Raw genomic sequence first — 19,040 nt, 5'->3', positions numbered from 1 at the left:
CTAATGCCAACCTACTCACTATACCTCATTCTCGTCCATCTCTCTGCCGACCACTTGCCCACACCCTGCCTCTGGTCTGGGACATCCTCCTTCTTCATATCTGACAGGCAATTATTCTCCTTACTTTCAAAAGCCTTGTTGAAGGCACATCTTCTCCAAGAGACCTTCCCTGACTGAGCCCTCATTTCCTCTTTTCCCACTCCCTTCAGCATCTCCTCAATTCATTCCCTTCATTCACCCCTCCCTCAGCTCCACGGCACTTATGTACATATCCGTAATTTATTTATTTATATTGATATCTGCCTCCCCATCTAGACTATACACTCCTTGTAGACAGGGGACATGTCTACCAATTCTGTTATATTGTACTCTCCCAATGCTTAGTACAGTGCTCTGCACACAGTAAGTTCTCAATAAATAAAACTGATTGATTGATTGGTGACAGTAGGATGCCTAAGCAGTTGCTGGATTTTGAACTGAAATTGGAGAATCAAAAGCAACAGGGACAGAGGATGCATTTTAAGAATACAGTAAAATAAAGCTCAGACAATGCCGCATCCCCGCTGAAAACTGGGAGTCAGTTGCCATAGAAAAAATAGCATGGCATACTGTGATGAAATAAAGAGGAGTTCTTTTTGCATGTTGGGTTGTGATAGGAGGGTAGTGAGGTGAGCAAGGTGATTGAGTGCTTTAATGCCAATGAATAGTAAGAAGTTATTCTTTGATGCAGTGGTGAATGAACAACCACTGGGGTTTCTTGAGGAATGAGGAAACATGTCCTGAATGTTTCTGTAGAAAATGATCTGGGCAGCAGAGTGAAATATGGACTGGATTCAGGAGAGACAGGAGGCTAGGAGGTCAACAAGAAGGCTGATACAGTAATCAAGGCATTCCAGGACAAGTGATTATATTAACGTGGTTGCAGTTTGGTTGGAGAGGAAAGGGAGGATTTTAACTATGTTGTGAAGGTGGAACAGACAGGATTTAGTGATGGATTGACTATATAGGTTGAATGAGAGAGAGATGTCAAGAATAACGCCAAGTTATGGGCTTGTGAGACAGGAAGGATTTTGGTGCCATCTACAGTGATGGGTAAGTCATAGGGAGGAAAGGGTTTGAGTGAGAAAGTAAGGAGTTGTTTTGGACATGTTAAGATTGAAGTGAGGGGAGGACATCCAAGTAGAGATGTCTTGAAGGCAGGAGGAAATGTGAGACTGCAGAGAGGGAGAGAAATCAGGGTTGGAGATGTAGATTTGGGTGACATCTGCATTGAGGTGGTAGTGGAAGCCATGGGAGCAAATGAGTTCTCCAAGGGAGTAGGTGTAAATGGAGAATAGAAAGCGACCCAGAACTGAACCTTGTGCGACTCCCACAGTTAGGGAGTAGGAGGCAGAGGAACAGCCTGCAAAGGAGACTGAGAATGAGAATCCAGAGGGGTAAGAGGAGAACCAGGAGAGTAGTGTCAGTGAAGCCAGGTTTGGGTAATGTTTCCAGGAGAAGGGGGTGGTTGACAGGGTCGAAGGAGCTGAGAGGTCGAGGAGGATTAGGTTGGAGTAGAGGCCGTTGGATTTGACAAGAAAATAATTGGTGACCTTTAATAGGGTGGTTTCTGTGGAATTAAGGGCATGAAAGCCAGATTAGAGAGGATCAAGGAGGGAACTGGAGGAGAGGAACTTGAGACAGTGGGTGTAGACAACTCACTCACCAAGTTTGGAGAGGAATGGTAGGAGGGAGATGGATGATAACTGAAGGGAGCCATGGCATTCAGGGAGGGAAAATGTTAAGAGGTGTTTCAGGGAAATGATCCAGGCAGCAGCATAGAATATGGAGTAATGGCGGGGGCTGGGGGGAAGGTAAAGGGGGAAGGGAGCAAAGTTTGAGACAGGGAGATTAGTGAGTTGGCTGAATCAGAAGTCTAACTGTGATAATATAAGAGCTTGTACTAGGGTACCAGCTCTGCCAACAGCTTTATGGGTGGGTAGGAAGGGGCAAATCCCGGAAACTTTTGGGAAGAATTAGCAGGATTTAGCTAATTAGGATTTAGGATTTGTTGTGAGAGCAGAGTGACAGTGAGAAATCAAGGACAACAAGGCTGCAAGCTTTGGGGACAGGAAGGAGAGTGATGTCAGTGACAGAGATGGGAAATTTGTGGGGACTGGTTTCAGGAAGAACAAATTCAGTTTTGGTCAAGCTGTGTTTGAAGTGCCAGTATGTTATCCAAGTGACGATCTCCTGGAGGGAAGAGAATATGTGAGGCTGAACAGTGGGGAAGAGGTCATGGCTAGAGAGGTAGATTTGGAAGTCATTTGCATAAAGTTGATCGTTGAAACCATTTAAGTGGATAAGTTCCCCAAGAGAGAAAGTGCAGAGGAAGAAGAAGAAATGACCCAGCACAGTTCTAGCACAGAGAGGATTATTTGAAAACAAAGCTGGGGATGTTGGATAGTGGAGGTCAAAAAGGGGCCACTGTCACACCATTTCTTCAAACATCCTTCGCAGTCACTGTTACAGAAAGAATACTAGTTTGGATGGTACGTTGGCTGACCCAAATTGAAACTGCTCAGTTTCTTATCTTCTGTGAGCGCTTCTTGGGTGTGAAGATTCATTTAGCCCTTACAGATTTGATTGAAAAATAGAAGTTTCCCCTGGGAAAAAAAATACTCAGAATACATTAGGGAGACTTCACCATTGTCCATAGTTTTGGAAGCAGAATTCAGAAGTTTATCCCAAGAATTCAGAAGCCACACCAAGTAGACTGAACTTCCAGACTTTCAAATTAGCATGAGTGAAACCCCTAAAGTTTCTTCTATTAACTCTTGCCACAGTTAACACAGAACATGCCAATCAATCCACCCTGCAACTCAGTGTCCTACAGTGCCACACTCAAAACTACTATCTAGGAAGAGTAAGAGAATTTGGGTGTTGTCAGCTCACCCACCCCAGTCTAAACCCCTTCCCATCTACTGCTTCGCTCTCCCAGCACTGGAGATGCCCAATCTGTATTAGATAGTTCCAGAGAGTGGGGCAGGTTAGCAGCAGATACAGGATGTGACTGGACCAAAACTTGATCTGTGTCTGTCAGCTTGGAAGCCCACAATCCAAGTGTTATCCCCTGAGCCACAAACAGCAAGCCAAGGATTTGGCAATGACCAATGGTGGAGACAATTTCAAGCTTCCCCAGAGATTATTCTTCTCTATTTCACCTTCTCTTCCAAGCTTCTCACTTTTTTCACCTGACGAAAGGAAATGCTTCAACTGCCCACTTAACAGCCTGTCTGGACCATCTGAACATAACAGGCCCTCATGGGGAGTACCATATCTTGCCGGCCTCAGGGGTGACAGATAGAGATGAGGAGGAGCCTCAGGGGTGACAGATAGAGATGAGGAGGAGCCTCAGGGGTGACAGATAATGATGAGGAGGATAGGAAAAGTTGAGTTACCATGATGTGTGCAGAGATACCACTTTGTGCATACCATGGCTGCATTTTCCTGGCTGGAAACCTGTACCAGAGCAGTGTGCCATTTCCTGTTACTTTTTGAGACTGAACAAGTTGTAACACCAGGGTCCCAGTGCCCATGGCAATTTGTAGTCAGAGTATGGCCACTTGGGGTTCCATGCTAGGGTTCCCCAAGATTAATCCTGTAGTTTGCTGCCAACATTTCCTGACTCTTTAGATGTAGAACCCCCCAAAAGGCATGGACAGAGCTGGTTGTTGAGGTTTGGAGGAATGCCATTTGCTCCCAGCCATTCCTGTAATAATGTCCACCCTCTAAATTGTCAGGTCTCATGCACACACATTGCTCAGGCATGCTTTTTGGTTACCAGTGTCTATTTAGTTACTTTCAAAAGCAACAGCCCCTATTATACAGCAGAGATACAGCAAAGTATTGATAGAACTAAGTAACATGTAGCATTCCGCTTATGTGACCAAGAACAGTGCAGTATGTTTGGTAGAGAAGCAGCATGGATCAGTGGAAAGAGCACGGGCTTTGGAGTCAGAGGTCATGGGTTCAAATACCTGCTCCTCCAATTGTCAGCTGTGTGACTTCGGGCAAGTCACTTAACTTCTCTGTGCCTCAGTTACCTCATCTGTAAAATGGGGATTAAGACTGTGAGCCCCCTGTGGGGCAACCTGATCACCCTGTAACCTCCCTAGCGCTTAGAACAGCACTTTGCACATAGTAAGCACTTAATAAATGCCATTATTATTATTATTATTAACGAACCCTAACTAGATCCATGAACAACCAACTGTCCTTGATCTGGGTCTATACTTGCTCCTACCATAAACCCAGGGTTATCCTCCTCTGGGTACTACTGTTGTTACTTCCGTTAGCAGCTCCTCTTGAGTGTTTTCAAGCTCAAGCATGCCGTAGGTGAATTCCTTGATGGAAGAAAATGAAAGATAACTATTGTTCTATACCCTGTAATAGATGGGTAGGTAGACAGGGGTGAAGGACATTGCAAAGTGCACACAAGGTTTGGGGGATTGGTGTTTTGCCCATCCTAACAATATGAACGTAGACCCTGGGAATCAAATCTATGCAGGATTTCTTTGTCCATTAATTGTCTCTGCAGCTGCAATGCTTTTATTATTTATTAAGCTCTGATTGTAGTTTTACCATTGCCCCTTCCAAATCTGAAATAAGGTTCCAGTTTTTATTTTTAAAATCTGAGCTACAGACCCGGGGGGGGGGGGGGGGGGGGGGGGGGGGGTGTGTGTGTGTGTGTGTGTGTGTGTGTGTGTGTGTGTGTGTGTGTGTGTGTGTGTGTGTGTGTGTGTGTGTGTGTGTGTGTGTGTGTGTGTGTGTGTGTGTGTGTGTGTGTGTGTGAGAGAGTGTGTGTGTTTTTCGGGGGGGAGGGTGTTACATTTTCCTTCTCATTCACAGCTGCTGCTACTGGCACTGTGAACTTCTGCAAGTGAGCGATGGCCCTGAAACAATTTGCCCTACAATTTGAAATGCTTCAACCAACACATCCTTTCTGGTGTGATTCTCCAAGGGTGCTGTCAGCCTCATTCACAGATGTCTCTTAGTCCTTGAGGAGTTCTGTAAAACCTGTGAACTCATTTTCAGACAATATTCTAGAAGACAGACCAGAGAATAAGCCACCGTGTGACAAGCTGCAGTTTGAATACAGTGAGGAGGTCTCCAAGAGGATAAAGAAAACCAGCAGTTCCGCATCCCTCAAAGGAAAGGTAAGAAAATGTTTCTCTTGCGACATCTTGGGAAGCAGCGTGGCTCAGTGGAAAGAGCCCGGGCTTGGGAGTCAGAGGTCATGGGTTCTAATTCTGGCTCCACCACTTGTAGACTGTGTGACTTTGGGCAAATCACTTAACTTCTCAGGGCCTCAGTTACCTCATCTGGAAAATGGGGAATAAGATTGTGAGCCCCACATGGGACAACCTGATCACCTTGTATCCCCCCAGCTCTTAAAACAGTGCTTTGTACATAGTAAGTGCTTAACAAATACCATTATTATTATTATTATTATCTGCAAGGGTAAACCTTCCAATGGCTCTACCTTCTCCTCAACCCGAGGGGGTGGTCTGGCCCTGCAACCAGGGAGGAGTGGCCTGAATCCCTACCTACCTCCTTTACTATCCCTGGGGCCCAGCCAGCCCCTCAATTTGCCAGGCAAGGCTTGGCTTCCAGGCAACTGAGTGCTTCACAGAACAGAGTCCTGGGATAGTCTCCTCATTAATTCTGAAGAGGTTTGGGGATGAAAGTGTCTGCTCCAGGGTCCTGCCCCAAACATTAGCTGACCAACCCTTAGGGAGAGCGAGATCTCCAGGTTTCTACCTGTTGAAGGCTCTTCCATCGTATCTGGGCCTGAGGATCTGAGGGCCCTGCCATCCTTCCAGTATACCTCAAAGAGGCATATGTGAGCCAGCACCTTGGGCTTCTCCTGGCTGCATTTCTGCCAACACAAGCAGCCCTATCCCCTGCTCCTCCCAACCCTGCTATCACCCTTCAGTCCCATCCCACCAGAGCAGAGCAGCTGCCTTATTGGGTATGACTTTGGGTGAGTGGGCCTTCCTACCTCATGGATCTTTTTTACAGCCCCTGTTCAGGGCCGGGGGAAAAAGCAAGGAACCCATTGGGAAATCCTCTGTGGAGATTAGCTACTAGTGAGAGAACCCAAGGCTCTTGCTAGGGGAGACCTGAAGAAATAGAAATGACCAAGTGCTGAACCAGGATTAGCTATCAAATAAATCATGCTATCAATAATAGAAAGGATCCTGCTCTGGGATGGGTGCAAGAAAGCAAGGATGGCTTAAATGCAGAAGAACAGAGATGTACTCAAAGATGGAATACTGTAAACTAGTATTCTCTATTTTTTTCTCAAAGATAATTCAAGGTCTGAGGAGCTTGCATTATATCCATGAAGAGATTATGAGTTAATATAATAATGATGGGTGTTGAGAAATAGAAGGACTGCATCCTGAAAATGGGGGCCAGGACCAACTGACATTATCCGAACACTAAATGAAATAGCTAGGGCCACATAAACTATACATATTCTTCCAGGATACAATGAGAATGAACTAAGAGTCTTTTCAGGCTCATGAACTACATTTGGGAGCTGCAGTCTCTGACATTGAGGGTTGTGTTTGCATGGCTTTTGTCTCCTGTTCATGGCAGGATTCATGGGGTCCAGATAATTAATCACCCAGAGTGGGGTGTCCTGGAATCCCATCATCCCCAGAGGTAGTAAACTCAGGTTGACAAAAGTGTTTACTTCTATTTAGCTCATTTAAGTTAACTTCTCAGAGATTTTCCTTGGGGAACCATCTCCCAAGGGAATCAATTACTGAAGGGCAATGTTTAAATTGACTGAAAAGACTCAGAAAACCATGCCTTCCCCGACAATACCCCACTGGCTGAGAATGACAGAGCTGAAGTAGTAATGGTATTTATTAAGCTGTACTAAGCACTGGGAAAAATTACACAGGAGGTAATTAGACATGCGTCTGTCTCTTAGGGGCAGAGGTTAGAGAAAGAAACAGTAATGGAAGGTAGCAGAGGGTGGGAGTGGAGGCAAGATAGGGAAAAATGAGAGAATAGAGGGGGAAAAAGGAGAACTGAGAGGGGAAAATCCATTGCCTTCATCATCCTCAATCAGTACCACCCAGGCAGAAGGAATGGTGGTCTCCGCTTCCTGGGTCAGTTCAACCAGATACCGACACTATTGCCCTATGGGGGAATTTGTGGCAACCTTGGCATTTGCTAGCTTTTCTTGGGATCTTACGTGGAAAGCTTCCAGCAAGACTGGAAATGTGCTATATTGATCATACTAGAAACTCCTGGGATGGATTACAGCAGCAGTGGCAGATGTTCAGCATTCTTTTCTTCTGCATCTTTCCACCTGCAGGTGTGTATCCCATCCTGCCATCCTGGAGGCCCTTTGAGTAGCTGCAGGGCATTGTTGAACATCATGAAAGATCAGTCTCACCTCAGCCACTGGCCTGCTATGCGGTGGGATTTCTTTGGGCCTCAACTGTAAAATCAGAATGAGAGCTACTCTCTCTCCCTCTTAGATTGAGAGGGATGTCAGGAATTGTATCTGATCTAATTATCTTCTATCTACTGCAATGCTTGGCTCATAGGCCACACTTAATAGTGATAATACTTGTGGTATTTACTCAGTGTTAACTATTTGGCAAGCACTGTGTAAAGCTCTGAGGTAGATACAAGATAATTAGTTTGGATGCAGTCCCTGTTCCACCAGGGGCTCACAGTCTAAGGGTGAGGGTCATCTGGTATATTATCCCCATTTTAGCAGATGCAGAGACTGAGGCACAGAGAAGTTAAGTGACTTACCCACGGTAATAGCAGGCAATAGGCAGAGCCAGTATTAGAACCCTGGTCTCCTGATTCCCAGGTCCAGGCTCTTTCCACAAGGCCACACTGCTTCTCCTCTGCTAAGTACCATAATTATTATTCATTATAATAGTAATAATGATGGTATTTGTTAAGCCCTTACTATGTGCCAAGCACTGTTCTAAATGTGGGGGCAGACACAAGGTAATCAGGTTGTCCCCCGTGGGGTGCACAGTCTTAATTCCCATTTTACAGATGAGGTAACTGAGGCACAGAGAGGTGAAGTGACTTATTCAAAGTCACACAGCTGACAATTGGCAGAGCTGGGTTTTGAACTCACGACCTCTGACCCCAAATCCCGTGCTTTTTCCACTGAGCCACGCTGCTTCCTTTCTGCTAAGTACCACAATTATTATTCATTATCACCATTATAGGAAGAGGCCCCCAATTCATTATCATTCCATCTGAAGTTGGACATCTGTATCTCTTATTTGTGGGTGGTCACTGCTTGCTGTCGAGAGAAAGCATTGTAGGAAAGGAAATAATTGAATTAACAGAAAGTTTCAATCACAGAATGTTCATAGCCTATCAGGACCTTCAGTGTAAAACTGGATTTTAATTGTTTAATCAATAGGTCTATGATATAGAGCTGGGTGAAGAATTTTATCTTCCACAGAATAAAAAAGAAAGTCGGCAAATAGCACCTGAGCTTTCTGATCTTGTCATCTACTGCCAAGCTGTGAAATTTCCAGGTAAGAAGACAAACTTCTCTTGCTTATCCCATTCAGGTGGTGGCAAATCGCACCATACACTTAACTTAATGTATATGAAATAGAATTTACCCCAAATCTAGCATGCAGTTCTGACCTATCACAGCTCTGCAGTTTCTCAGTTCTCGGCCTTTGCAACTTGCACCATTCTGAATTCCCCAGCGCCCCCTTGTGGTCCCAATCCACAGTTTCAGTATAACAGCCCTAAAAAACGGATATCAGATATTGGTTATCCCAAAAGCCTCTGGGACAAATATTATTCCTCTGAAACCTAGAACATTAAATTTACTGATAGACATATATATACACAAGCACTTACCTCCCAGTAAGCACTTACAATATATGCCATATTATCATTATTATTGATGTGACTGACAGGTCACCTGGAAATATACGTTGTGCCTGTGTAAGGCAAAATAAATAGCAGGTTGGAAAGTATTTTACAGGACTTAGCTACCCTTCTTGTATCTGCCCCATTATCTGGCTAATGAGAGGGAGATTTTTAGCTTTCCATCAGCTGGCTCCCTCTAACATATCTGTTCTCTTGGCTCACGTTTTTTGTCCTTCCCATACTAGCTCTCTCTCTAGGTCTCACTCTCAACTCTCCATCCTCTGACCTCTCACTCAAGTCCTTCTCCTTGCCAGAAATGCCTATGCCCTTCTTCAGTTTCACCAAACTACACTCTGTTCTTCAAAGCTCTTCTAAAATTTCACCTCCTCTAGGAGGCATTCCCTGATAAATTGCCCCAACTCCCCTGAAGTCCTGCCATTCCATCCATCACCTAAGTGTTCTTTTATTTATTTATCCACCTTACTCAAATTCATTTTCTCATTCTTCATTACGCTGTATTCATCAGTTTGTATCTACTGACTCCCTCTCTGGATTGTAAACTCATTCAGAGCAGGGATCACTGCTTTCTCCTTGTCTCTATGCCCCAAGCAATTATTTCAGAGCTCAATCCATGCAATTGTTCCTGATACTGGAACTGATTCTAGACTTTTCTTGTCATTCAGCCCAGAAGGGATGGTCCGGGTGATGCCTTGGATCACCTGTACAGTTCATCTCATTCGCTCTTCTGCTCGAGCTGCAGAGCACTGCTGGCAAAATATAAATATCATTCTGACTTGGTCCACTTCAAGTTTATCCCTGTATGATTTAACTCTTCCTTCTCCTTTGCCCAGCAAAACTATTTCTCCACATTTATTTATACAAATGTCCATTGCTCTCACTAGTTGTTCCAGGCATTTAACTCCATCCTCAGACCCCCTGTCTCCCCACCCCCTCTTGCCCCTAATGACCTGGCCACCTTCTTAATTAAGAAAATTGACACCATCAGGAGTGAGCTCCCTAAAATCACCCGTGTCCCTCCTCAATCCCTCCTCATTATGGTCTCCTCTTCATCCTTCCCACTGGTGTCTCTAGAGGAGATCTCCTGCCTTCTCTCAAAAGCCACCTCCTCCACCTGCACATCCAAACCCTTTGCTTTGCATCTTATCAAAACTCTCATCCCCTCCCTTCTTTCTTCCCTAACAGTCATCTTCAACTATTTGCTCTCCAATGGCTATTTTCTTCCCCATTACTTTCAAACATGCCGTTGTCTCCCCTACCCTAAAAAACCCTCCCTTGACCCAATGGCTCCCTTCTGTTATTGCCTCATCTCCCACCTACCATTCAACTCCAAACTCTTTCAGCAAGTTGCCTACACCTGCTGTTTCAAATTCCTCTCCTCCAATCCTCTCCTTGACTCCCTCCAATCTGGGTTCCATCCCCTTCACTCCACAGGAATGGCCCTCTCAAAGGTCACCAGTGATACCTTCTTACCAAATCCAGTGGCCTCTACTCCATCGTAATCCTCCTTGACCGCTCAGCTGCCTTCGACACTGGACCACCCCCTTCTTCTGGAAACATTTTCCAACCTTCATTTCACTGACTCTATCCTCTCCTGGTTCTCCTCTTAACTCTCTGACTGTTCATTCTCAGTCTCCTTCTCAGGATCCTCTTCTCATTCATTCATTCATTCAATCGTATTTATTGAATGCTTACTGTGAGCAGAGCACTGTACTAAATGCTTGGAAAGTACAATTCTGCAAAAGATAGAGACAATCCCTACCCAACAACAGACTTACAGTCTAGAAGCGGGGAGACAGGCAACAAAACAAAACAAGTAGACTGGCATCAATCCTCTGCCTCCCACCCACCAACTGGGGGCCCCTTGAAGTTCAGTTCTGGGTCCCCTTCTATTCTCCATCTACATCAACTCCCTTAGAAAACTCATTCCCTCCCATGGCTTCAACTACTACCTTACATCTCCAGCCCTGATCTCTCTCCCTCTCTCCATTCTCGCATCCACTCCTGCCTTTGAGACGTCTGTACTTGGATGTCCGCCTGTCACCTCAAACTTAACATGTCTGAAACAGAGCTATTTATCTTCCCACCCAAACCTTGTCCTCCCCGTGACTTTCCCATCACTGTAGCTGGCACCACCATCCCTCCTGTCTCACAAGCCCATAATCTTGGTTTTTTCTTGACTCCTCTCTGTCATTCAATCCAAATATACAATCCATCACTAAATCCTGTCAGTCCCACCTTCACAGCATAACTAAAATCTGCCCTTTCCTCCCCTGGAGGAGGAATACAATCCACCTGGATTACTACATCAGCCTCCTGTCTCTCCCCACTCCAGTCCATATTTCAGTCTGCTACCCACATCATTTTTCTACAAAAATGTTTGGGACATGTCACACCACTCCTAAAAAAACTCCAGTGGTTGCCCATCCACCTCCGAATCAGACAAAAACTCCTCACCATTGGCTTTAAAGCACTCCATTCATTCATTCATTCATTCATTCGTATTTATTGATTGCTTACTGTGTGCAGAGCACTGTAGTAAGTGTTTGGGAAGTACCAATCTGCAACATATAGAGATGGTCCCTACCCAACAAAGGACTCACAGTCTAGAAGGGGGAGACAGACAACAAAACAAAACAAGTAAACAGGTGTCAATGCCATCAGAATAAATAGAATTATAGCTATATACACATCATTAATAAAATAGAGTAACAAATATATACAAATATACACAAGTGCTGTGTGGAAGGGAAAGCGGTAGGGTGGGGGGGCAGTGGGGAGGGGAGGGGAGGAGGAGGAGAGGAAAAAGGGGAGGCTCAGTCTAGGAAGGCCTCCTGGAGGAGGTGAGTTCTCAGTAGGGCTTTGAAGGGAGGAAGAGAGCTAGTTTGACAGATGTGTGGAGGGAGAGCATTCCAGGACAGAGGTAGGACGTGGACCAGGGGTTGATGGCAGGACAGGTGAGAACGAGGCACAGTGAGGAGGTTAGCAGCGGAGGAATGGAGTGTATGGGCTGGGCTGTAGAAGGAGAGAAGGGAGGCGCCCCCTCCTACCTCACCTCGCTTCTTTCCTTCTACAACCCTACCCACGCATTTCACTCCTCTAGTGCTAACTTTCTCACTGTGCCTCAATCTCACCTGTCTCACCACCACCCCCTAGCTCACGTCCTGCTTGTGATCTGGAACACCCTCCCTCAAATCTGACAGACAATTACTCTTCCCCACTTAATAATAATAATAATAATAATGATGGTATTTATTAAGCGCTTACTATGTGCAAAGCACTGTTCTAAGCACTGGGGAGGTTACAAGGTAATCAGGTTGTCCCACAGGAGGCTCACAATTTTAATCCCCGTTTTACAGATGAGGGAACTGAGGCACAGAGAAGTGAAATGACTTGCCCAAAGTCACACAGCTGACAGTTGGCAGAGCTGGGATTTGAACCCATGACTTCTGACTCCAAAGCCCAGGTCCTTTCCACTGAGCCACAGCAGCTTCTCCTTCAATCCTTATTGAAGGCACAGCTCCTCTAAGAGGCTTTCCCAGATTAAGCCCCACCTTTCCTCATCTCCCACTCCCTTCTGCATCACCCTGACTTGCTCCCTTTGCTCTTCCCCACCCCACCAGCCCCACAGCAGTTATGTGCATATCTGTAATTTTATTTCTTTTTACTGATGTCTGTCTCCCCACTTGTAGACTGTAAACTCATTCTGGGTATGGAATGTGTCTGTTTATTGTTGCATTGTACTCTCCCAAGTACTTAGTTCAGTGCTCTGCACACAGTAAGTGCTCAATAAATACAATTGAATGAATGAATGAGTCAATGAATTCCAACAAACATTCAACAAACATTCTTATCAAGCGATTGAGTTGTTATGTGTGTCTCCTGATTAGCCCAGAAGTGTGCCCAGGGACACTGGTGATCTTGTGCTCCCCTCAAGTCCCACACCTGATTGTCCTAGTAGTACTTCCCAAGCACTTACTACAGTGCCGTGCACACAGTAAGCATTCAATAAATACAATTGAATGAATGAATAAATGAATGAGTAGAAGGAGAAGGAGAAGCAGAAGTAGCATTAGTAACAGCCTATTAGTAATAGCCTATTTGTAGAACACTGTTCTAAGCACAGGGCAGGACTACACAGATGAAAATTAGACACAGTCCTGGCCCTGAAGGGACTCACAATCTAAGACTAAGAGCAGAGAAATGGTGGGGGAAAGGGGGACTGGTAACAAACACATAAGGAAAGAGAATCGTTAAAACCCCAAAACAATGTGAGAAGTAAGCTGAAGTGCACTGTTGCTAGCAGAGGGGAGTTTCAGGTTTCTTGTGGTCCACGGTCCAATAATCCAAACTGTCAGAGCCAAAGCTTTGCCAATGCCAATGCTCTAAACAGTGTCCTTTCCCTTCCTGAGTTGGACTAAGGGCCAGCAGCATGTGTTTGGGTGGCCTCCCCCAGGTGCAGATACCCCTGCTGGGGTTATTCTCACACTGCTGCAGGTGCTGCCCTACCCTGCCCAGGGTGGAAGAGAGGCAGTTCTGCCTCCAGGGATGTGGACAAGCTGGGGGTCATCAGCCATCAAGAACTGGCTCAGAGATGGGAAATATGGTCCATGGATACAAAATGTCAGTCCTTCCTGCCTGCTATCAGTCAGCCAGGCTGCTTTCTGCCGGATTCAAGCCCCAAAGCCAAATTTTCTTCTGGCAATCATTAGTTTTAAAATCCCCTTCCCCCGTTACCTTTTATTTTGAAAAATTATTTTATCAATTACTTTGAGGGGCAGTGAAAGCACAAATAAAGGAAACCCACAGATATTCCCCAAACCTCACTGTAGGCCAGTCTCAATCTCCGCTTCTTAAGACCTCTAAACAAAGCTGTTAGCAAGTTAGAAAATTTGTTCATTTTAGTTTCACCTCTTTTCTATCCTGTCTGATTGAGAGAAGGGTGATAATACACCATAGGGGAAATAGCTCAACTGGTAGAGTACTCGCTTAGCATGGGAGAGGTAGTGGGATCGATGCCTGAATTCTAGAGAAGCAGCGTGGCTCAGTGGATAGAGCTTGGGCTTGGGAGTCAGAGGCCATGGGTTCTAATCTCAGCTCTGCCACTTGTCTGCTGTGTGACTTTGGGCAAGTTACTTAACTTCTCTGTGCCTCAGTTACCTCATCTATAAAATGGAGATTAAAACTGTGAGCCCAATGTTGAACAACATGATCGCCTTGTATCCCCCCCAGCACTTAGAACAGTGTAAGTAAGCATAGTAAGTACTTAGCAAATACAATAATAATAATAATAATAAATAATAATAATAAAAAGAGGCATTGACACAAAACTCATAGCAAGAAGGAGAAAAAAAGAGAAATTGGGTCTCTGATGATCAGAATTTTGACTGTAACTCTTGCTTTTTAGATTGTAGAGATTATTGTTAGTGTAAAACAATATACTTGAATATTCCATGTGACCATTTGGTAGTCAAGACACACAATTTCATTCTTCTGACCCAGCAGAGATGAAACTCACATGGAATTTGTCCAGGGAAGCATTGTCAAGTCCTGCCCTGAATGCTTCTGAACCAGAAATGTTGGAGGGGTTTACAAATTCCAGCCTGGGGGCTGGCAGGACCTCAAAACAAACTATGAGCAATGATGGAAAGTAGTGTGTACCAGGATTTGTCATTTTTAGCTTATTTATTTTAACTTTGTGGGAATAGGTCTTTCAACTTTGAACCCATCTGGCTCCAGCAGAGGGAAGGAGAGGAAAAGCAGGAAGTCCATTTTTGGCAACAGCCCGAGCAGAACGGGCCCTGGGGAGACAGCAGCCCTCACAAAAGGACCCAGCAAAGGTAGGGTGGGGGCATTATTTCCCCAGCCCCAAAGGTTATGGGGTCACCACCATGAACAGATCAGGTGGCTCAGAGCTAGAGGAAGAGAAGGAGCAATAGTACTTATTAAGTGCTTACTGTGTGCAGAGCACTGTACTAAGCACTGGGAAAGAGTATACAAGTGGGAATTAGATACAGGCCCTGTTCCTTGAGATGCTCACAGTCTAAAAGTAAAAGTTGGGGAGAGGACTGGAGTCAGAGAGATACATCGGGAGCAATGGAACAATCAAACAGTTTAAGGGACAAAGACAAATACACAAAAACTGGAGCCTTCTCTGGAATGTTTAGTGGAGTCAGTTTGTACTGACCACTTCAACTGGGGGGGTGAGGGCAAGAGTCAGATGACATGGACCCTATTTGGGATGAATGATTTAAAGGTTCAGAATATATTTTCTAGAGAGGCGATCTCTCCCTGGAAGTTCAGAAAGTGATGTTTGCTCCAGCTCAGAGGAACAGTTTCTTTCGAAACTGTTTGTCACTGGGATTCAAGCAGCTTTGCAGGAGTAGTTTAAATCTTCCAACACTAAAGTCAAAATTGGTTTCAGCGAGTATAAACCAAATTCTCGTTTACCATTTCATGTAATTACTGTCTCAAATGAGAAGTCAGTTAAGTGGCTAGATGGAAGGCTTCAGAGCATCATTCAGCTGGCCCTGGGAGATGAAGAATTAGTGTCTGCATCTCTAAAGGGAAGCCTATCTCTGGATTTCAGGACCTATGGACTCTGTGCGCCAAGCTGGGGAAGAGCCAGGCTCTCCAACAACCTCACTCAGTGCCCTCATTAGGACACCCAAGTGCTACCATATCTCATCCCTGAATGAAAATGCTGCCAAGCGCCTCTGCCGAAGGTATTCTCAGAAACTGATTCAGCACACTTCTTGTCAGCTCCTTCGAACGTATCCTGCCGCCACTCGGATCGACTCTTCAAATCCCCATCCCCTCCTATTCTGGCTGCATGGGATCCAGCTGGTTGCACTCAACTACCAAACAGATGGTAGGTAACTGTGGGGTGGGGTGGACAGGAGGCAGATCTGAGAGCTGGAGGTTCTCCAAAATGGAATCACTGCCTCTTCTCTCTTTGGCCTGCTTGACCAGAAGCAGAGATATAGAATACCAGGGGAGAAAATGGTTCCACTGAATTGCATGTACTGGTTGCTTGTGATATTTTGAGGACCAGAGACCAGGAAAGTACCCTTAGAAGCAGCATGGCTCAGTGGAAAGAGCCCAGGCTTTGGAGTCAGGGGTCATGGGTTTAAATCCCGGCTCTGCCAATTGCCAGCTGAGTGACTTTGGGCAAGTCACTTCACTTCTCTGGGCCTCAGTTACCTCATCTGTAAAATGGGGATTAAGACTGTGAGCCCCCCATGGGACAACCCGATCTTGTAACTTCCCCAGTGCTTAGAACAGTGCTTTGCACATAGTAAGCGCTTAATAAATGCCATCATTATTATTATTATTATCTGTTACAGCCTTCGGGGTGGGCCACCCTCGTTCTCAGATCTTGGAGAGGGGTGGACAGAGGGATAGGAAAGGGAAAAAGGAAGATGAGGGTGGGACACCTCTTTCCTCGGGTCTCTTCCCAGCAGCTGGCTTAAATGCAGGCATTTTTAGAAATGGAACGTGCAGTTCTGGCCTTGTTCTAAAAATGGCACCAGCAGTGCTCTGAAAGCTAAGTGCCCGAGCTGAGTGAGGTTCCTTTTTCCCAAGGGGTAAACATGTAATTGTGTTCCCCAAATCCCACACCACCAGATGAAAGGAAACACTCCTTCACATAGTAGGGGAGCAGTTTAGGCATTTAAACATCTTTTATTACTGGAAGTTGTGCAGCCGAAAACATCCATGAGTTCCAAAGGGGCCTCCATGGGTAGATGCATGAATAAATTGCCCATGCCAGAAACAGAATCCTGGAGCTGCCCCAATAATGGCATTTGGAATGGTCCGAGTAGTCTTATTTTGAATAACCCCTTTCATATGAAGTATTTCATATTCATGACATTTAGATTTATAGATGAGCCTAAATTGGGTGGGACTGTCAGCGCTTTAGAAGTCAAGACTAAAATTTAGACTGAATTTCACAAATGGGAACTAAGGTCCTGCAAAAAGCAGAGCAAGTGCAAGGATGTTTTCTCTCCCCTTCCAGTTTTAAAAAAGCTTATCCTCAGGCTTATTGACACCTTCCGAGAAGTCCAGAAGATTAGTGAGACATGATTTCTATTTACAGAAACCTTGTTGTCTTTTCCCCAGTAGGTTGCTGATTTTTTAATGCTCACTAATCCTGCACATATTCCTAAATGCTAACAATCTGCCAGGAATAAAAGTGAATCTCACCAATGATAGTAACAATTCTGGCATTTACTAAGACCTTACTATGTGCCAGAGCACTAGGTTGACTAAGAATGATCAGATCAGGCACAGACCCTGACTCAGAAGGAGTATGTGACAGATGAGGAAACTGAGGTCCAGATAGGTTAAATGACTTGCCCAAGGTCACCCAACAGACCAGTGGCAGAGCTAGGATTAGAACACAGATCTCCTTCCGCCCTGCTATTGCAGCTAGGCTGCATTGCCAGTCCACGATTCCTAGGTTCACCGGTGAGTGACCGGCAGTCAAGCTAAGCCCCAATCAGAGAGGTAGTGGGTTGCTAAAGTGGGTAGAGACTCACTCCGAAGATTCCCCCTCCCTGACGGGGTGAGTTGATCAGATTAAGAAGCAGGAATTTAGCTGGTGACTCCAAGTTAAACCCAGCCAATTGCAGGCAAGGATTGGGAAGAAAGAATGGGATGTGAGTTGACTTTCATTCATTCATTCAATCATATTTATTGAGCACTTACTGTGTGCAGAGCAGTGTACTGACACCTGTCCACATACTTTGTTTTGTTGTCTGTCTCCTCCTTCTAAACTGTGAGCCCGTTGTTGAGTAGGGAGCAGCTCTATATATTGCCAACTTGTACTTCCCAAGTGCTTAGTACAGTGCTCTGCACACAGTAAGCGCACAATAAATACGATTGAATGAATGAATGAACGTGAGTTAACCGAATAGAAGAAGCTACGTACCATTTTAAGAGGGTAGGAAATGAGTGATCCTGAGGAGACAGAATGGAGAAGTTCTCCAGGCTGGAGTCCAGGGGCTAGGATCCCTGAGCAACAAGGGTCCTACCTCTGGGGGCAGGAAATGATTGTGAAAATTGGCAGCAGTTCCACCCTGTCCTACAAAAATCTTGAGAGAAGGATCCAGATGGCATGATCCTGAACCCTGGGGTTCCCCAATAGAGGCTGAGGGGATTGTACCGGAGGAATGTAAGCACCAGGACACTTGCTGGAAAATGAAAGGGTGGTAGGGAAGGGAAATGTGTTAGTGGAAAGAAAAAGGTATCTTTGAATTGGAATTCTTTTGGAATTGCTACCTAATTACCTTGTTAAAAACCCTTTCAATATGTCTATTAAAAGCCCTGTTGAGCTGTAACCTATATGCCTGCATTTGGAAGGTGCTCAGTGATTCCTGAAATTCAGTAAATTGTGTTTGTGAAGGAGGTTGTGGGTGACAAATGGGGATAAATCTCCTCTGAGCTTCCTACAACCAGGCTTGGGAGGGTGGACACCTGGCTGGTGTTCAGAGGTGCTTATTTGAGAGCCAAGAGGTGATGGTCATGGCCTAAGGTGTGGAAGAACTGGGGTTTTCATGGTGGGACTCCTGAAATTATCACCCATGCCTGAAAGGCTAAAACTGGAATGCTTTAGGACCTGGAGACATCACTGGGAGTCTGAGCTCTGCTTCAGTGCCTGCTAGAGGTATTTCCCTCAGGGAGAAGGGTCAAGAGTGTTACCATGGTAATCAGTCAGTCTGCTGGTACAGTGACCATGTCTAACCATTCTGGCCAGCAGGGCCAACTTCAGACACTCAGCCACTCAAGATAAGGGAGAGGCAAATCCATCATTCCCTGGACCCATGTTTGGTATGCCATCAATTCAGCCAGCCAGATGTACTTGCACAAATTATGATGTAATAGTGAAATAACCTATTAGACAAGGTCTGCCATATCACACCACCAGAGCATCCAAATTTTTATCTTGTATATGGATGAGAAAGGGGGTTGGTGCTGCAGAAAGGGGAGGAAAAGAGGAAAGGAATGGGAAGGAGGAGAGAAGCCCAAAGTATAAAATGAGGAGTGTCTCCTCCTCCACTGTTGCTCTCTGGTTCTCAACTGACATTGAGAAAACT

The 19,040-nt window shown here is 45.3% G+C and overlaps 1 protein-coding gene across 1 annotated transcript in view; it reads left to right on the top strand.

Annotated features, from left to right (window-relative positions):
- PLCE1 (phospholipase C epsilon 1) overlaps positions 1-19,040 on the top strand; it is a 217,648-nt gene that overhangs the window by 153,691 nt on the left and 44,917 nt on the right. Inside the window, exons 20-23 of the mRNA XM_038764430.1 lie at positions 5,077-5,198; positions 8,459-8,576; positions 14,652-14,783; positions 15,533-15,814. Coding sequence (XP_038620358.1) covers positions 5,077-5,198; positions 8,459-8,576; positions 14,652-14,783; positions 15,533-15,814 — 654 coding nt within the window. The remainder of the gene's footprint in view (positions 1-5,076; positions 5,199-8,458; positions 8,577-14,651; positions 14,784-15,532; positions 15,815-19,040) is intronic.

Source organism: Tachyglossus aculeatus, chromosome 22 (assembly GCF_015852505.1).
Source record: "Tachyglossus aculeatus isolate mTacAcu1 chromosome 22, mTacAcu1.pri, whole genome shotgun sequence".
NCBI lineage: Eukaryota > Metazoa > Chordata > Mammalia > Monotremata > Tachyglossidae > Tachyglossus > Tachyglossus aculeatus.
The sequence above is the reverse complement of the archived record's forward strand: the minus strand, read 5'-3'. Positions and strand labels throughout refer to the sequence as shown.